This window comes from Lepidochelys kempii, chromosome 11 (genome assembly GCF_965140285.1).
Source record: "Lepidochelys kempii isolate rLepKem1 chromosome 11, rLepKem1.hap1, whole genome shotgun sequence".
NCBI classification, from domain to species: domain Eukaryota; kingdom Metazoa; phylum Chordata; order Testudines; family Cheloniidae; genus Lepidochelys; species Lepidochelys kempii.
The window spans coordinates 80,609,112-80,627,430 of record NC_136390.1 but is presented as its reverse complement, the minus strand read 5'-3'; the positions used below and the strand labels follow the sequence as shown (position 1 = coordinate 80,627,430).

The 18,319-nt window shown below is 45.5% G+C and overlaps 1 protein-coding gene across 4 annotated transcripts in view; it reads right to left on the bottom strand.

The window, feature by feature from the left end:
- MCM3AP (minichromosome maintenance complex component 3 associated protein) overlaps positions 1–18,319 on the bottom strand; it is a 100,155-nt gene that overhangs the window by 32,327 nt on the left and 49,509 nt on the right. For all 4 annotated transcript variants that reach the window (XM_073306988.2, XM_073306987.2, XM_073306989.2 and 1 more), the window contains 6 exons: positions 15,968–16,209; positions 14,869–15,053; positions 13,608–13,708; positions 10,473–10,604; positions 8,310–8,423; positions 248–400 (listed from right to left, as the gene is read on the bottom strand). In XM_073306988.2, the coding sequence (XP_073163089.1) occupies positions 248–400; positions 8,310–8,423; positions 10,473–10,604; positions 13,608–13,708; positions 14,869–15,053; positions 15,968–16,209 (927 nt within the window). The remainder of the gene's footprint in view (positions 1–247; positions 401–8,309; positions 8,424–10,472; positions 10,605–13,607; positions 13,709–14,868; positions 15,054–15,967; positions 16,210–18,319) is intronic.

Sequence of the window (18,319 nt, the reverse complement as noted above, 5' to 3'; positions counted from 1 at the left end):
GAGCTTGTTAAATAGTTTAATCTAACTTCTTGTTTCCCCTTCCCCCAACCTCTGTTCACTTGTTTGTCTCTCCTTAGATTGGGAGCTCCTCAGGCAGGGACTGTTCCCTCTTCTCTGTCTGGAAAGCACCTAGTAGGGACTATCAGAAACAGCATACTAGGATTAGCAAATGCTACTACTGATCCTGTTGGAGACCACTTGACGGTCTCCTCAAGAACAGTGTCTGTGGTACGGTTTGACAACTCACCGCTGCAGATATTTGCAGAAACACTGGAGCTCCTGGAGTGTCTCCTTAGCACTCTGGAAAATCTCCTCTTCCAGAAACAGCTGCATTACATCAGCACAGACTTCCTCTGAGCAACGGGCAATGCGGGCTTTTTGGTCTCTTTCCAAAGCATACCTGGTGCAGAATGAAACAAAATAAGATTCCAAGGCAGAAATGCCCACTAAGCAGCACTCACGACAGTAAATGCTAAAAAGAGCTGTAAGGCAAAAGGCAGGCATTTCCAGCACAGATAAGTAGTCATTTTAAATCATTTCCCTTTCTGGAAGCCACTAGACTTCTGTAAGTTTCACCTTTGAAAAGGAAAAGCATAGGCCTTTCTTATCTAGGGGGACAGAAGTTGTGCACACCCTGGGGGGGCGGGGGATTCGAGGCCTTTACACTGGAAAGAATGCAAGTAGTAGTCTTCAAAGGGGTTTGCAGTCCCTGTTCAAGGACACATACACAAACACCACACACACATTCCCAAGTACCCATCCAGAATACTAATCATCCCCTCACACTTCCTCCACTTCTAACTCATCCTATTCTACTCCTGGCCACTGTCTTTCCAGTCAGTGATGATTTGTGGAAGAAGAGCATGGGAGATCTTCAATACACACCGTGTTCATAAAAGCATCTCTCTCTGTACTGTGGTGAGGCTTGTTCTATAGAACACTTATTCTATAGTGTTCCTGCTAGAGCTCTCCACATACGTACAGGCAAGGACTAAGTTAATTGTTGGTGCTTAATGGACAATGCACCAATTGCACTCCTGGAAATTGACCTCTAATCCCCTGGTGAGATGCATAATGGTACCAAACTCAGAAGCCCGTGCTAGCCCACTGGGGAGCCTAAGCGGGAATATTTTTTGCCTGCCCATAATAACAACAAAAAACAAATAGAGGGCCCCCTTGAGCTGCTCCGGGCCCTAAGCAATTTCTTAGTCTGCTTATGCCTAATGCCAGCACCGACCAGGCTGAACAGGGTCAGGGGTTCCAGGACAGACAAAGGAACTCTGACATGGGTAAACTCAGAGCAGGGGACAGGGTAAGGCAGAGACTGCACGCTCTCTCTCCTAGCCCCGAGCCTGGAACAAGTGGGACCTAAGAACAGACATGCCAACTCTCTCAAATTGAGGCAACAGTTGTGATTTCTGAGTAGAATTAAGCCTCACTCATGATCTTGCTATAGAACTCTCAAATGTCAGGATTTTTTTCACCCGCAACACATTCTTAAAATAGGTTTCCAGTCAAACAGGAAAAACAACAAGTAGTTCTTGTGGCACCTGAGAAGATTAACAAATTTATCTGGGCATAAGCTTTCGTGGGCTAAAACCCACTTCATCAGATGCATGGAGTAGAAAATACAGTAGAGAGGTATAAAAACACAGCATATGAAAAGATGGGAGTTGCCTTACCAAGTGCCTTACCAAGTACTAACGAGCCAATTCAATTAAGGTGGAAGTGGGCTATTCTCAACAGTTGACAAAAAGGGAGGAAAAATCACTTTAGTAGTGCTAATGAGTTCAATGTAATCTAGGTGGTCCATTTCAAACAGTTGACAAGAAGGTGTGAGCAACAGCAGGGGGAAAAGTTAGTTTTTGTAGTGACCCATCCACTGCCAATCTTTATTCAGACCTAATTTGATGGTGTCCAGTTTGCAAATTAATTCCAGTTCTGCAGTTTCTCGTTGGAGTCTGTTTTTGAAGTTTTTCTGTTGAAGAATGGCCACTTTTAAGTCTGTTATTGAGTGTCCAGGGAGATTGAAGTGTTCTCCTACTGGGTGTTGAATGTTATAATTCTTGATGTCAGATTTGTGTTCGTTTATTCTTTTGCGTAGAGGTTGTCCAGTTTGGCCAATGTACATGGCAGAGGGGCATTGCTGGCACATGATGGCATCTATCACATTGGTAGATGTGCAGGTGAACGAGCCCCTGATGGTGTGGCTGATGTGGTTAGGTCCTATGATAGTGTCCCTTGAATAGATATACAGACAGAGTTGGCAACGGGCTTTGTTGCAAGGATAGGTTCCTGGGTTAGTGTTTTTGTTGTGTGGTGTGTGGTTGCTGGTGAGTATTTGCTTCAGGTTGGGGGGCTGTCTGTAAGCGAGGACTGGCCTGTCTCCCAAGGTCTGTGAGAGTGAGGGATCATCCTTCAGGATAGGTTGCAGATCCTTGATGATGCGTTGGAGAGGTTTTAGTTGGGGGCTGAACGTGACAGCTAGTGGCATTCTGTTACTTTCTTTGTTAGGCCTGTCCCGTAGTAGGTGACTTCTGGGTACCCTTCTGGCTCTGTCAATCTGTTTCTTCACTTCACCAGGTGAATATTGTAGTTGTAAGAATGCTTGATAGAGATCTTGTAGGTGTTTGTCCCTGTCTGAGGGGTTGGAGCAAATGCGGTTGTATCTTAGAGCTTGGTTATAGACAATGGATCATTTGACGTGATCTGCATGAAAGCTGGAGGCATGTAGGTTAGTTTAGCGGTCAGCAGGGTTCAGGTATAGGGTGGTGTTTATGTGACCATCGCTTATTTGCACTGTAATGTCTAGGAAGTGGATCTCTTGTGTGTACTGTTCCAGGCTGAGGTTGATGGTGGGGTGGAAATTGTTGAAATCCTGATGGAATTCCTCAAGGGCCTCCTTCCCATGGGTCCAGATGATGAAGACATCATCAGCCTAGTGTAAGTAGAGTAGGGGCGTTAGGGGACAAGAGCTGAGGAAGCATTGTTCTAAGTCAGCTATAAAATGTTGGCATACTGTGGGGCCATGCAGGTACCCATAGCAGCCCTGCTGACTTGAAGATACAAATTGTCCCCAGATCTGAAATAGTTGTGGGTGAGGACAAAGTCACAAAGGGCAGCCACCAGGTTTGCTGTGACATTATCGGGGATTCTGTTCCTGACGGCTTGTAGTCCATCTTTGTGTGGAATGTTGGTGTAGAGGGCTTCTACATCCAGAGTGGCCAGGATGGTGTTTTCTGGAAGATCACCAATAGATTGTAGTTTCCTCAGGAAGTCAGTAGTGTCTCGAAGATAGCTGGGAGTGCTGGTACCGTAGGGCCTGAGGAGACAGTCCACGTAGCCAGACAATCCTGCTGTCAGGGTGCCAATGCCTGAGATAATGGGGCTCCCAGGATTTCCAGGTTTATGGATCTTGGGTAGCAGATAGAATACCCCTGGTCAGGGTTCTAGGGGTGTGTCTGTGTGGATTTGTTCTTGTGCTGCTTCAGGGAGTTTCTTGAACAGATGGTGTAGTTTCTTTTGGCAATCCTCAGTGGGATCAAAGGGTAATGGCATATAGAATGTGGTGTCAGAGAGCTGCCTAGTAGCCTCTCGTTCATATTCCGACCTATTCATGATGACGATAGCACCTCCTTTGTCAGCCTTTTTGATTATGATGTCAGAGTTGTTTCTGAGGCTGTGGATGTTGTTGTGTTCTGCACAGCTGAGGTTATGGGGCAAGTGATGCTGCTTTTCCACAATTTCAGCCCGTGCACAGCGGCGGAAGCACTCTATGTAGAAGTCCAGTCTGTTGTTTCGACCGTCAGGAGGAGTCCACCCAGAATCCTTCTTTTTGTAGCATTAGTAGGAAGGTTTCTGTGGGTTAGTGTGCCGTTCAGTGCTGTGTTGGAAATATTTCTTGAGTCAGAGACGTTGAAAGTAGAATTCTAGGTCACTGCAGAACTGTACCATGTTCGTGGGGGTAGAGGGGCAGAAGGAGAGGAGTAATTTAGATATTTTAGAGTCCTTTTTCCTCTGTAGAGAAGCCACGTGTGTGTTGTAAATGGCTTGTCTAGTTTTTGTAAAGTCCAGCCATGAGGAAGTTTGTGTGGAAGGTTGTTTTTTTGTGGGCGTTTCCAGTTTTGAGAGCTCATTCTTGATCTTCCCCTGTTTGCTGTATAGGATGTTGATCAGGTGGTTCTGCAGTTTCTTTGAGAGTGTGGGGCACAATCTCTCACCATAGTCTGTGTGGTATGTGGATTGTAATGGATTTTTTACCTTCAGTCCTTTTGGTATGATGTCCATCTGTTTGCATTTGGAAAGGAAGATGATGTCCGTCTGTATCTGCACTTTTCATGAGGCTGATGGACTTCCACTTAGTTACCCCCCCCACAAACAAAGGAATGTAGTTTCTCTACTGGCAGTTAATCCCAAAGTACTTTGAAAGACAATGAAAATTCATTTACATATCAGAAAGCTCATGCTCAAATAAATTGGTTAGTCTCTAAGGTGCCACAAGTACTCCTTTTCTTTTTGCGAAGACAGACTAACACGGCTGTTACTCTGAAAGCTATCAAGCTAACAAGTGAAGGTGTGGGGAGAGACAGTGTAACTACACCCCAGCAGGGAAGAGAAACTTCATCTGAGGCATAAAGAAGGGGGCGGGGAGCCAAACCTCAAATAAGCAACTGAATTAATTGGAAAAAAAAATCCCCACGTTTGAGAATTCTAAAAATGAGGCTTAATCTTACATAGGGCTTGTCTACACTACACAGCTTTTAGCAACAAGACTGTGTCGACAAAAGACAAAACTTTTGTTGACAACGTTGCAGTGTAGACAAGCCCTTAGAAATCCTGTTAGCCGCCAGGGGCGTGGCTGGGGCTACGGCTGTCAGCCCTGGGCGACTGCTCCCCTGCCAGCCTTGGAAGTGGGAGACGGGACCCCACAGCAGCTCCCCCAGGCCTGGGAAGGGTGAAGAACCCTAAGGTGCAGAAGAGAGGCTGGGAGGGCTAAACTATGGCATGGCAGCTGCAGCAGGGCTGAAGTGAGGAGGGCGAGGGCTGAATTAATGGTAGGTTCTGGACAGATGGGGTGAGTGCTGGGAGGGTGAACTGATGGGGTGGTGATGACAGGGTTGGGTGACTGAACTGAGGATGGGGCTGAACTGAGAGGGGTGGAGTGGGGGGACAGGATTAATTGCTAGGCAGGAGTTGGGCAGATGTGGGAGTGAAAGCTCTTGCAGCAGGGCCAGACTCACCTTACCCAGTACGTGTGGGAGAGTGGTTAACACGACTGTTACATGCACACACCCTGGGGACGGGCAGGGGGAGTTCAAAAATCAAGAAACACAGTATGCTCTTTCTTTACAATGTCATGATTTTGGGGGGCCCAACTCATGATTTTTGATCTCTTGAAGTTGACAACACTAACTACATGTGGGGGAAATGCTAGGGTTTAGGTAAGACTTTCTGTGGAGACAGTAAATAAGGAAGTGTTATTTACTCTCTCTCATAACACAAGAACTAGAGGTCACCAATGAAATTAACAGGCAGCAGGTTTAAAACAAATAAAAGGAAGTATTTCTTCACACAACGCACAGTCAACCTGTGGAACTCCTTGCCAGAGGATGTTGTGAAAGCCAAGACACCAACAGGATTCAAAAAAGAACTAGATAAATTCATGGAGGATAGGTCCAACAAATGGCTAGTAGCCAGGATGGGCAGGGATCATGTCCCTAACCTCTGCTTGTCAGAAGCTGGGAATGGGCGACGGGATGGATCACTTGATGACTACCTGTTGTGTTCATCCCCCCGAGGCACTGGGCATTGGCCACTGTCAGAAGATGGGATACTCGTCTAGATGGACCTTTGGTCTGACCCCATGTTGCCGTTCTTATGTTCTTAAGACAACATGCGGCCTTTTGTTGTTTTAACTCTCTTGTCTCAGCTTGCGATGGTCCTTTGGATAAATAAATACTTTGTTTTGAAGAAGCTGTTTGATGTCCCTGCACTTTCTTTCTGATCACAGGGTTCCAAAGGGAAGTCTATAGCAGGGGCCAAAACCTAGATGGTTGGTAAACAGGGGTACTGTGACCTGGGGAGCTGGTCTAAGGGGTGGGACAAATTGTGGAATTCCATCCTGAGACAAGTACACAGGGCTATCCTTTGGAAGGGATGTGCAGGGAGAGACAGAGCAACGGACCAAAGGTACAGCTTGCCCTGAATCATGACCGAGTTTCATGGTGTAACAGTTAGATCTAGCCAAAGCTACTGCTTCTTTAAAGGACAGAGGGACTGCTGTTGACAGATATGAGACATTCCAAATTTACTAGATGCTGAACGTGCTTTTTCCTCTGGTGCATGGCCATCCTTTGTCTCCCTGTGCCCTCACCCCACTCTTCCCTCTACAGAGGTTTAACTTCAGGTGTAATTATATACATCACAAAAATGCAGACCAGAAGCAACAGTACAGCTTTGCACATGGGTTCGCTTTGAGACTGCTACTGAACAATCTAGTTGCCTTCTATGATGAGATAACTGGCTCTGTGGATGAGGGGAAAGCAGTGGACGTGTTCCTTGACTTTAGTAAAGCTTTTGACACGGTCTCCCACAGTATTCTTGCCAGCAAGTTAAAGAAGTATGGGCTCGATGAATGGACTATAAGGTGGATAGAAAGCTGGCTAGATCATCAGGCTCAACAGACAGTGATCAATGGCTTCATGTCTAGTTGGCAGCCGGTATCAAGTGGAGTGCCCCAAGGGTCGGTCCTCTGGCCGGTTTTGTTCAACATCTTCATTAATGATCTGGAGGATGGTGTGGATTGCACCCTCAGCAAGTTTGCAGATGACACTAAACTGGGAGGAGAGGTAGATACGCAGGAGGGTAGGGATAGGATACAGAGGGCCCTAGACAAATTAGAGGATTGGGTCAAAAGAAATCTGATGAGGTTCAACAAGGACAAGTGCAGAGTCCTGCACTTAGGACGGAAGAATCCAACGCACCGCTACAGACTAGGGACCGAATGGCTAGGCAGCAGTTCTGCAGAAAAGGACCTAGGGGTCACAGTGGACGACAAGCTGGATAGGAGTCAACAGTGTGCCCTTGTTGCCAAGAAGGCCAATGGCATTTTGGGATGTATACGTAGGGGCATTGCCAGCAGATCGAGGGACGTGATCGTTCCCCTCTATTCGACATTGGTGAGGCCTCATCTGGAGAACTGTGTCCAGTTTTGGGCCCCACACTACAAGAAGGATGTGGAAAAATTGGAAAACATCCAGCGGAGGGCAACAAAAATGATTAGGGGGCTGGAACACATGATTTATGAGGAGAGGCTGAGGGAACTGAGATTGTTTAGTCTGTGGAAGAGAAGAATGAGGGGGGATTTGATAGCTGTTTTCAACTATCTGAAAGGGGGTTCCAAAGAGGATGGCTCTAGACTGTTCTCAGTGGGAGCTGATGACAGAACAAGGAGTAATCGTCTCAAGTTGCAGTGGGAGAGGTTTAGGTTGGATATTAGGAAAAACTTATTCACGAGGAGGGTGGTGAAACACTGGAATGCGTTACCTAGGGAGGTGGTGGAATCTCCTTCCTTATAAGTTTTTAAGGTCAGGCTTGACAAGGCCCTGGCTGGGATGATTTAGTTGGGGATTGGTCCTGCTTTGAGCAGGGGGCTGGACTAGATGACCTCCTGAGGTCCCTTCCAACCCTGATATTCTATGATCTTCTATGAACCACAAGGGGAAGCAAGAAGCAAAGCTCCTTGAGGAGCTAGTCCACTAGTGAAGAAGAGAGGGTCAATGCAGCAGCAGCAAGGGGCAGAACACCTATGAGGGTAGCGCCTACCTTTGCAGATCTAAGAGGCTCCCTCTTCCTGGATCAATTAACACTCTGGAGAAAGGAAATCCATATAAAAGATTTGACGTCCTACCCCAAAGTTAAAGGTTTGAAAGTTAACAATATACAATACTAAAAAAATATTCCGGCCTTCCTTATACATCATTAAATAGTAAAAAAAAAAAAGGGATGAGTCCATGTTTTCCTTACTCCTTTGCAGGTAATGTTTCGTACAATAGATTTTTTTGCCTGGTTTTTCAAAACCTACTGATGAAAATGTAGAAAGTAAATTGTGCATAGTGAATTGTTTGAAAATTTAACCAAATGATGTTCTTTGCAATGGTTCCATTCACCCTGTACTGGTCCAACAAAAGGAGCAGTGAGACGTCCACCACTGCTTGCCAGAGTCTTACTTTCCCAGGAAAGTAGTTTACAATGCAGGCATTGTGTTATAGAACATACTGTACACCCTACATAGCTAATGTTGCACTTACTTTAATTCACTAGCTGAAGTCTCTTGAACACCTTCCTTTATTACTTCTTCTGTCAGCTCCGCACCCAGTGAATGGCTCAACTGTTTTATCAACCTTTCTCTTTCCTGCTTCTGCCTAAAGGATGGAAACAAATTACACACAAATAAGGACTGGCAAAACCTGTCTGATGATCTGTAACACATACATGCCATATCAACACCACAGATAATTTTGAGACAGAATAATTAACCTCCATATTGGGCTAGTCTAATTTTTCATGTTTCTCCTTCTAAAAGTAGCAGAGGCAAATGTTTTGCAGCACGACCAGCTTTGCAGGGGGTGGAGGCCCGTCCCCCCCACCAACTGATCAAGGGACTGCTTCTTACAATACTCAAATGGGAGATAACTCCTAAGCCACTGCCAGGGCAGCTGGCACTGTGAGAGATGAGGGGTTGCCACCCTTTTCACCCCCTAGAAGCCAGAAGGGAGGAGGAAGTGGCAGGACTAGAGCCCAGTTTCACACTCAGAAGTTTTGGGGTGCAGTGGTATGTGGGGGCACATGAGAACTCCCGCTGCATATCCACTTAGTGTGATCTATAAGCAGGAGACGTATGGTACATGGAACAAGGAGAAACTCCTCTGTAATGTTTTATGAATGCTGTGTGTTGGTTTCTTTATGGGGAACACTTATACAAATGTATGAAACAAAATCATTGAGAGAGAACTGTAGATACATTATCCAGAAAAGGAGTGCCAAAACATCCCTAGGTACTTGGCAAAACCTTTGCTCTGTTATTTGTTCCAAGGGTGGAAAGATAGCCTGAGAGTGGTTGTATCTGCTACATGGCAGACAATAAGCTAACTCAATCCTGTGAAGTTTTACACATCTCCAGAAAGGAAGACTGTTGCCAGTGTTTAACAGACAAGACAGTGAATCTGTTGCTGGAAGTCTATCTGCAACCTCCTCCCTCAGCAAGATGCCCAGGGGTCGCAGGTCAAATAAAGGGACTTTGAAATAGATAAAAGACTGCCTGCAAATTCAGAGGGAGACACTGACTGAGGCTCAGGTTGAGAGGCGGAAACTGCAGGAGTGCGTTGCTCTGTCCTGCCTCAAGGCTGGGAGGGGAGGGACGGGGGTGTGTATACGTCTGGGACAAGTGGGACCACCTAAACTTCCAAGGAAGGTTTAGGTAAGATAATATAAAGATAGGCCTTTTGTTCTTTTAACCCCGTCCTCTGTTTATTTAATTCCTATGGATAAATATTACGTTTAAAAAAAAAAAAGGCTATTCTCTGTCACTGCATTTTCATAGCGGTCACAGGCTCCCACCGGAAAGTCAACAGCAGGTGCCAAACACAGCTGGACCTGCTGAGGGAACACAGCTGGTGAGCAGGGGTGCTGTGACCTGTGGACCCAGTCTAAGATTAGGGTGAAGTGCAGAGTTCCCTGCTTAGCTCTGTCACTTGGAAGGGCTGTGCATGGAATGAACAAGTGAGAGGGCAAAGGTACAGCTCACCCTGTGCCATAGCAGCCATATTCTTAACACAGGTGTCATTATTAAGTATTGCTCTGATTTAATCAATTTTCAAAAGAGACACAATAAAACAATATTTTTAAAAGATCATTTTACAATTTACAGCTAAAATATATTAGAGAATAGTTAAATAAAGAAGAGAAAAAACACACTCCTAGGTAAATTTAGACCTTTTAACAGAAAGAAGCCATCTGACCGACGACTATCCTGGGGCTTGATTAATGCTGACAACCTCAAAGTAAGGGTGAGTTCTAGGGATGTAAAAGGTTAACCAGTAAGCATTAGGCTTACCAGTTAACCAAAGTTAACCGTTAATCCCAGCGGCCCCACGTTGGGCCAGAGGGAGGGACCCCAGCCCCAACCGTGCCAGCAGGACCCCAGCCCCGGCCACGCCAAACCGGACCCCAGCCCCGGCCACACAGAGCTGGACCCCAGCTGCTGTCATGCCAGCCCACCTCCCCCAGCTACCTCAGTTACGGTTAACCCGTTAAAAGAAATAATTGGAATCGTTTAACCAGTTAACTTTTTTAACCAATATTTACATCCCTAGTGAGTACACCCATTACCAGTTCATTGAACCATCCAGTCCCTCAAGTTTTCACCTGCTGATCTTACATTTACTACATCTATAAGAAACGAGACTACTCACTTCTCTTCTTCTGCTCTGCGTTTTTCCTCTTTGACTCGCTCTCTTTCTGCGCTGACTACATCTGTTGCAACTTGCCTGAGAATCTCCATCATTACTTCGGTCAAGAGTTCCTCTCCGGTGGCATCAGAGGTACTGCATGAAGAAAGGCAGCGGTTTTGTGTTTTTCTTTTCCTTTAACGACACACTCCAGCTCAGACCCATTTTTGTTTCCTAACTCTATTTAAATCAGACATATCAAACACTGATTTGATAGCAAAGACTACCCACTCAATAGGAAGGATGAATGGGTTGACTGCCCATCCAGGACTACTGAGGCAACTCACTGATCAAAATTCTTGGCACTCAAACAGCTTGCCAGATACATTCCTGGCTACTCCATATCAGCTCCAATTTATAACTTGCCAGCCCACAATAACAAGGGTGGGAAGAAGTAAGAACTAGTGGATTTTCTGTAATAAGATGACCATTTATCGTAAGAAAATGTCTCTCTTTCACCCTTACGGATCTCATTATAGTGGAGCTGAGGCTCTGCTTTAATTAAGGTTGAGTGACTGTTTAAAAGACAACACTGTTGTAAGTGCTCTAAAACCCACATGCTTGTCTTGGATTATGTTGTGCCTCATTAAAATACAGGGTAGAGTTAGTGGTCCAAAGTTTGGAATCATTTGAGCAAGGGATTCCTGTGATACAGCTATGACCCTAAGAGTACCCTAACGAGAGACGACATACTATTGTCATGATATTTAACCAACAGGTGGCATTGTAATATATCACTGGAAACTAATAACTCACAGGTCATTAATATTCTTGAATGATGTATGTGCAGTTAACCCACACAGAACTTCACAGATGTGCTGGAAATGTGACTAAAATGTGTTTAAACCAGTCACGTGAGGGGGAATTGAGATAAGTTTTCTCCAGACAAAGGAAAGAGGCCAACATCTCAAGTGAGATATGGCTGCAGAAAAAGATCATTTTCAAAAACTCCCCACAGGGGAGGAACTAGCCTGCAGCCTACTCCACACAGCAAAGCATCTACACCCAGCAGGGAAAAGGAACTTTACCCAGGGAGACCTTTCAGAATAATACATTTCAGAGGTTTACTGGTCTATAAAAAGAGAGGAAGAGAACCCCTAAGTTATTTTTCACCTCAGGAGACAAAGGAACTGAGCACTTTGAGCTCTGTGAAGGGTCCTGGCTAAAAAACTGATCAGTCATGCTGGAAGAAAGGAGTGGTGAGAGGGAATGTCTTTGAACAAAGGACTCTAATTTGTTAAGTTATAGAGAAGTCTTAGAAGTGTATTCTTATTTTTGTTTATTTGTAACCATTTCTATCTTTATTCCCTCTACCTGATAGAATTTAAACTGTCCTGCTATTAATAAACTTACTTTACTTCTACTATAAACCAGCTCAGTGCTTTGACTGAAACAGCATGTTTGTTCACTCCAGTTAAGGTAATAGGCTGCTTGGCACAGTCTCTTTAAAGGAGCAGCAACCCTGATAAGGTTTTGTGGGTGCTACAATAAGAGGGGTTGAGCACTACAGAAAGACGTCTCTGAGGAACTCAAAGAATTGGGCTTCACTGATGGCTACCTGCTAGGCATGGTCTGGATTGGCAGAGTGCTGAAGAGTTGGCTGGCAAGCAGAGAGGCTGGTGTGTCAGGGAGCTGACACATCGCTCAGCAGAAGCAAAGCTCTCACTTACTGAGGCTGAGAGGGGTGATCCAGTGGCTCACAGTTCTGAGAACCCCAGCAGATTGTCACAACAGCCTCTCTAAAAAGGCACATGTTTACAAAATCACCTGCTTCTGCTAACTTTTTTGCCCACACCTGGTGATCAAACTGTCACTCCGACCCTCCCCAAGCTGATCTCACCCACTCAGAACTGATAGCAGCTCGTGCACGGTACCTGCTGCCCTTTGGGAGAGCAATACGGAAACCCTATCAAAGTTCACTGTCCCAGCATGGACTGACCCGGACAGACAAACCAAAAGGTGAAATGGGCACGTGCAACAAGACGACTAGTGCTCTGCTTGCAGGCTGGCTGGTGACCCAGTAAGCGGGTGGTTAAAGCTGACACGCTATGGCCTTTGAACCTGAGCTCTGGCCCAGTCACTGAGGGGACAGCCCTTTCCTAGGTAATGACACTGAGTAGCGTCAGAGATCATTCAAACACTGTTTTTGAAAACCTAGCTTGATTAATAGAACTTTGATGAAGACCTGGGTTTCCAAAAAGTGCAGTTCTTCTGTGATTCCTCAACAAATAAGGGCTCATCAAAGGGACCTTTGCTCGCTGGGAAGCACTGACAGAACAGAATTGTAAGGGGGATGGGGGAAGCTGGGCATCTTCCCTGCCAACAACATATTTTGGGGGGAGAGTAGTGGGCAACATAGTTCCCCTTCAGCCAGACCGCGGCCACAGGGGTGAGTGCTGGTGCCTGTTAAATTACTGATTTGCCTTGGGGTTGCAGCTTGGACCCTTCCAAATGTCTTTCCCTACTTCCCATGGTTCTCAGCAGTAGAAAGGAGGACAAGAAGAGAAAGAAGGGAAGGAATGCTGACGAATTCGCCAAGGTCCACAGCATTCACTATCAGATCAAAGCAGAACCAGCACATTGAGCTACTTCTGAGGCCATAGAAAGAGCAGACTGGAGCTGAAACCTAGTAGCCTGGACTATGTAGGAAAGTTGTTTGGCAACCAAGAGTTTTGATCAATGAGATGCCTCTGTTGCCCTGGATGGATGGAGTTAACTCAATAGTCCTTTCCAGACTAGTGGACTGACTGCATATGGTTTTCACCCAGCCTAATCACTTGGACCTTAGAACTACCACAGTCTACTGTCTGGAAGGACTATAAAGGTGCTTTTTTATTTTTAAATATATACACAAGATACATTTCAGGACAGAAAGTGTCATTTTAAGCATGGGGAGGGAACCAATGCTGGCCCTATCAATCCTGACATTGTCACTTTAAATAAAAATAAAACGAAAATATCCTGCCACTTGGACACCTCGCCCTCCCCAATATAAATGACAGTTTGCTGTCTTCACACTAATTGCTAGAAAGGCAAAGTGACACCTAGATAGTGACAGGCCCCTGAAATGTCAACAATAGTAATAATAATTGCCTTTACCACATAGCCGCAGTCACGTAAGCTGCTCCTGTCTTGCCGATTTCTCTGCACTCTCCTTTGAGAACTTCATGCACCAGGCCCTCCAACACTTCTGTAATGTCCTAAAAAGATACATCCAGGAGGAAATAGTGAGAATGAGTGTTTAACATGTATATAGGATTGCACAAAGGTGTCATTTGGGGGAAGGAATCTTTAGAACTGGTGAATTATGTGGCTGGAAGTTAGAAAACCTATCGTTTTACTGGTAAACAGAGCAAACAATCTGGAAGTCGAAACAATATGGAACCCCACTATGCCATTTTCTTCAGTTACTATCAAAATAATAGAAGTGTAAAACATTAACCCCACCAAAAAAGAAAAGCAACTCCTGAATTAAACCTGCAAAAAAGAAAGTATAAAACATAAGGAATGGATTTTTCTTAATATTTCAAATGTTTAATATTTTCATGTATGACAAATTTTTCTCCAAGGGGTACAGTTTCAATGGCAAATATTAATAAAATGAATCTAATTTAATTAAATAGTTACTTTCATTTCAATGGACTCATCTTACCCTTCACTGAAATGCAGCCACCTCTGAGGTGGAACACAGCAGCAACAGGACTATACCAAGCAGCTTTACACAACAGTTTAGGATACACATTGAAGAATGCCACCAAATCCAATTAAAACTACAGGAGGAAGTGAGGGCAAATAGCACAGAATCACCCAAACTGGTATGTGTCCATGACTCAAAGTCAACACCGCTACTCTTGTGAAAAGGACCTCTGTTTTAGGTCTCATTTAAAAGATGACACACTGCTATTCTGGGGGCTGGTTTAGTACTTGACTCACTAAAAGAAAGTGCCACCCGCTGAATCTCAGTAAGTAGTTTTTTCACCATCGTAAGTTTTCATTGGAGGTCTCCCATCTAAACACTGACCATGCGAAATCTTGCTTAGCCAGAGAGATTTGTCAAGGTCATAGTAGCAGGTGACATTTTCAGCATGTCTCATCAGACATTCAGCTCCCATTAATAACTGGAGCCAAGTTTTCCCAAATGCCACAATGAAACTGTACCCAAGTTTCTCTTGGTTTGGGATAACAATTATCTGGAGCAGCTGACTTTCTCTGGTCTCTATTATCTTAACACCAAGATTCAGAAACAGGAAAGGAATTGTCTAACTCCAGTACTGACTATTCTGTAACAAAAGGGCAACTGAAATAATCTTCAATATGCATTTCCGCAGCGCTCGCGACTCCCAGGAGCCGGGTCTCTTACCGTGTCTGTGTACGGAGGCTGAGGTTTCGAAGGTGAAAGCTCAGGCTGCACGATCGGCTGAAAGGGGGACTGTGCTGCAGGAGGCACTGGTGGATGAGGTAACAGCGAAGGCAATGGCTGAGCTGGAGGCTGGACTTGTACCACTGTCCCTTCGGACTCCACGCCTCTCTCTTCTAGCCTTCCTTCTGCAGGAAAACATCCAGCCATTCACAGGAAGTAAAACAGCAGCCGTCTGCATAACTTTTAACCGAGCGAAGTAATTCTTTTCAAAAGTTGGCTTGTTTGATGAATTGCAGTGTCATAAAAATGAGCTCCTATGAAGGCTCAATGCACTGTAATTAACAGTAGACATTCTCGTTTGCATCAGATTACACACTAAATTAACGGGGAATTTATTTATGATACAAAGACTATTTTAAGGACTAGGGAGGAATGAGCGTGGCACTTACACGAGCACCCTTCCTTCTCCTACACACACTAAACACACAGCCTGTTTTAAGTAGTTATGGTTTATCAGTGTGATATTTTTGTATTTTGTCTGTCTGATACAGCAAAAGCGTAAACCCAAAATATTTATTCACTTTAGAACTGGGCAAATAATTGTAAAATTTATTCAACAAACTGGGCCTCATTTTCTATTTGCAACTTGTCTGCAAGGAGTTCATTACATTCTTGAACCAATTCTCAGTTTATCAATCATTCACAAGCATTTAGCTGCACGTGCTCAGGATTCAAGGTTCTACTTTTGCTGGTTAGTTTCTGACTGGCAACAAGGTGTGGTTTCTACTCCCTGACTGGCTGAGTGAAACATTTTAGAATCAGGTTTCACTACAAACACTCATGGTGGGGAGCTCAAAATTTGATTTCCATTAATACATTTGCTGCTTTGATGACACTCTTGCCACAAAGCTTGTTTGCTAGAATACACCGGGAAAGCAGCCACTGAAGCAAGTTGTGGTTTCTATTTCATTGAATATCCATGCAAAGTTCACACAGCTCGACGACAAGTAAATTGGGAAAAACCAACAAAACAAGATTTGACGAGACCGGAGGTCTCTGAGCAGCAGTTCAGATGTTGGCTATGTCCACCTGCTCCTACCTGTCACATTTACACTGGCGTTCTGGATGCTGCCGGCTGGCTCCCCAGCAGCGCTCCCTGCTGTGTACTTGTTCTGCCCATTGAAGCTACATACAGGTACATGGCGAGTTACTGGGGGTAATGCTCCTCCATTTACAATTTCTCCAATGGATGCGGTTAGCTTCTGCTTAACAAACAATGACTTTCTTGGTTTGGGCAATCCTTCAGACTCCAGGAAAGCTAAGCGATTCAACTCCACATAACTAGTGAAAAAACCAAACAAGCAGACAATCAGTGTTGTGACAGCTGGAGCCTGGACAAATCCTGGAGGACACAGGGAATGAGGTAAAACATTCAGATTTATTATTGTATTTTTCTTCACCCACCTGATTTTATAATTGTTAAAAAAATACAACTAACTTCAGTGAAGATTATTTCTGTTTTGTTTCACTAAAAAAAGCTTAAAATATGACAGTGGATGATAAACATAAAACAACAAGTGGTTTTAATGAAAGCCTTCCACCCTCTCAGTACACCTGGGGGGATTCTGCGCGTGTGCAGAATTCACATCCCCTGCAGATTTCTTTGCTTCCCCGCAGAAAAATAACTTTCTGACAGGGAAGCAAAAAGCAGTCACACACCACTCCCTAGCAGTGCAGGTACATTGTTTCAGGCACCCGAAGCAGCCGTCAGAGAGGTAAATCACTGCGAGGCTGAAGACACCACAGCCCGTGGCTCCTACCCTGAGCCAGTCCCAGTTGGGCTGAAGGCAGGAGAGGATGGGACTTCCTCTTCCCCTGCAAGGAGTGGCTGGGGTGGTCAGACCCACGCCCAGAAACCTCTCCCAGCTGCAGGAAGCTCAGCATCCTCGCCTGCTTCCTGACCCCATCACTCCTCAGCTGTGGGGGGAGGGGTAATTGTAACTCCTCCATCCACTCAACCCCCGTGCATCCGGACCTCCCATACCCAGACACCCCTGACAAGCCTCACCCGGTACATCCAGAATCCCCCTAGCCCTCCAAACCTGGACCCCACTTCACTGAACCTCAACCCCTGCATCTGGAGCCACCCTGCACCCAGACCCCCTGCCTCTGGACCGCCACCCCTGCTCCCCCACTGAGGTCCCTGCACTCAAACCCCCACCCTCTGCACCCCCACCCTCTGCACCACCCTAAGCCCCCACATCCAGACCCCCAAGGAGCTGCACCCAGACCCCGAACCCACCAAGCCCCACTCCACCAGGACCCAGACCCCCACCCCCCACGGAGACTCCCCTACACCCAGACCCCTCTGCTGAGCCCCAACCACCTTCACCTGGAAGCCCCTGCAGCGAGCCTCTGTGCATTCAGATCCCCCCACACCTGGACCCCTCACTGAGCTGCCTACACCCAGACTGTCCCACACAGAATCCTCTCACCCCACACCTGGATCCCCCCTCACTGAGCCCCTCCACACTTGGATCCTGCCTGCTCGAGCCTGCCTGCCCCACACCTGGTGTGCCTGGTGTCTCTACAGGGCCCCAGGGTGTTTGAGGGGCAGGCCCAGGCCTTGTGCTGTCAGGGTAGGGTGCAGCCTCACCGTTGAGTGTGTGTCCCGGGGCTGGAAGAGCTGCAGGATGATCTCCCACCTTTGTGCAGCCAGTGGCCTGTGTTCCCCACCACCATGCTGGAGCCTCCTTATTTATTTATTGATAAATAAAACTTGCAGAATTTTGTAGAATTTTAAAATATTGTGCACAGAATTTTTAATATTTTGGTGCAGAATGCCCTCAGGAGTAATCTCAAAACAAAGAAGCACTTTTTGCAGTTATTAATTATGGACTGCAACTTCACTTCTCCCGTTGGACAAGTCCTAGCCTCAGAAAAGACTAAAAAAGAAAAGGCAACTTTTCTATGGGGCTGCATACTTCCTATAACTTGCCCTACCGCAGTGCGTTTCATTGCACTACATGCCATGCGGCATGCCCTTTCCCTACCACATCCCCAAGATGTCTTTACAATGAGAAAAGCATATACAGTACCGTGTACACTTTCCAAGCACTAGCTCAGTGAAACCAGGGCTCAGACAAGGCAGGGTGGCACCGGGTTGGCAACCCAGAACCCCCTCCCCCCACCTTTTTTTTTTTTTTTTTTTTTGGAGATTGCCATCTTACTTGCCAGAATCTCGGCTTACTTTAAAAAACAAAACCCTAGTTCTCATGGTCTTGTCTATACTACAAAAGTTGCATTAGTGTAACTAAATCAATTTTAAATTGATCTAGTTAAACTGGTACAAACCTGCAATGTAGATGTGCTTAAAGCTTACCTCAGTAATTTACTGAAGAAGCTAAACCACATTAAAACACTAATTTAGATCCTTCTATTTTTGCTATAC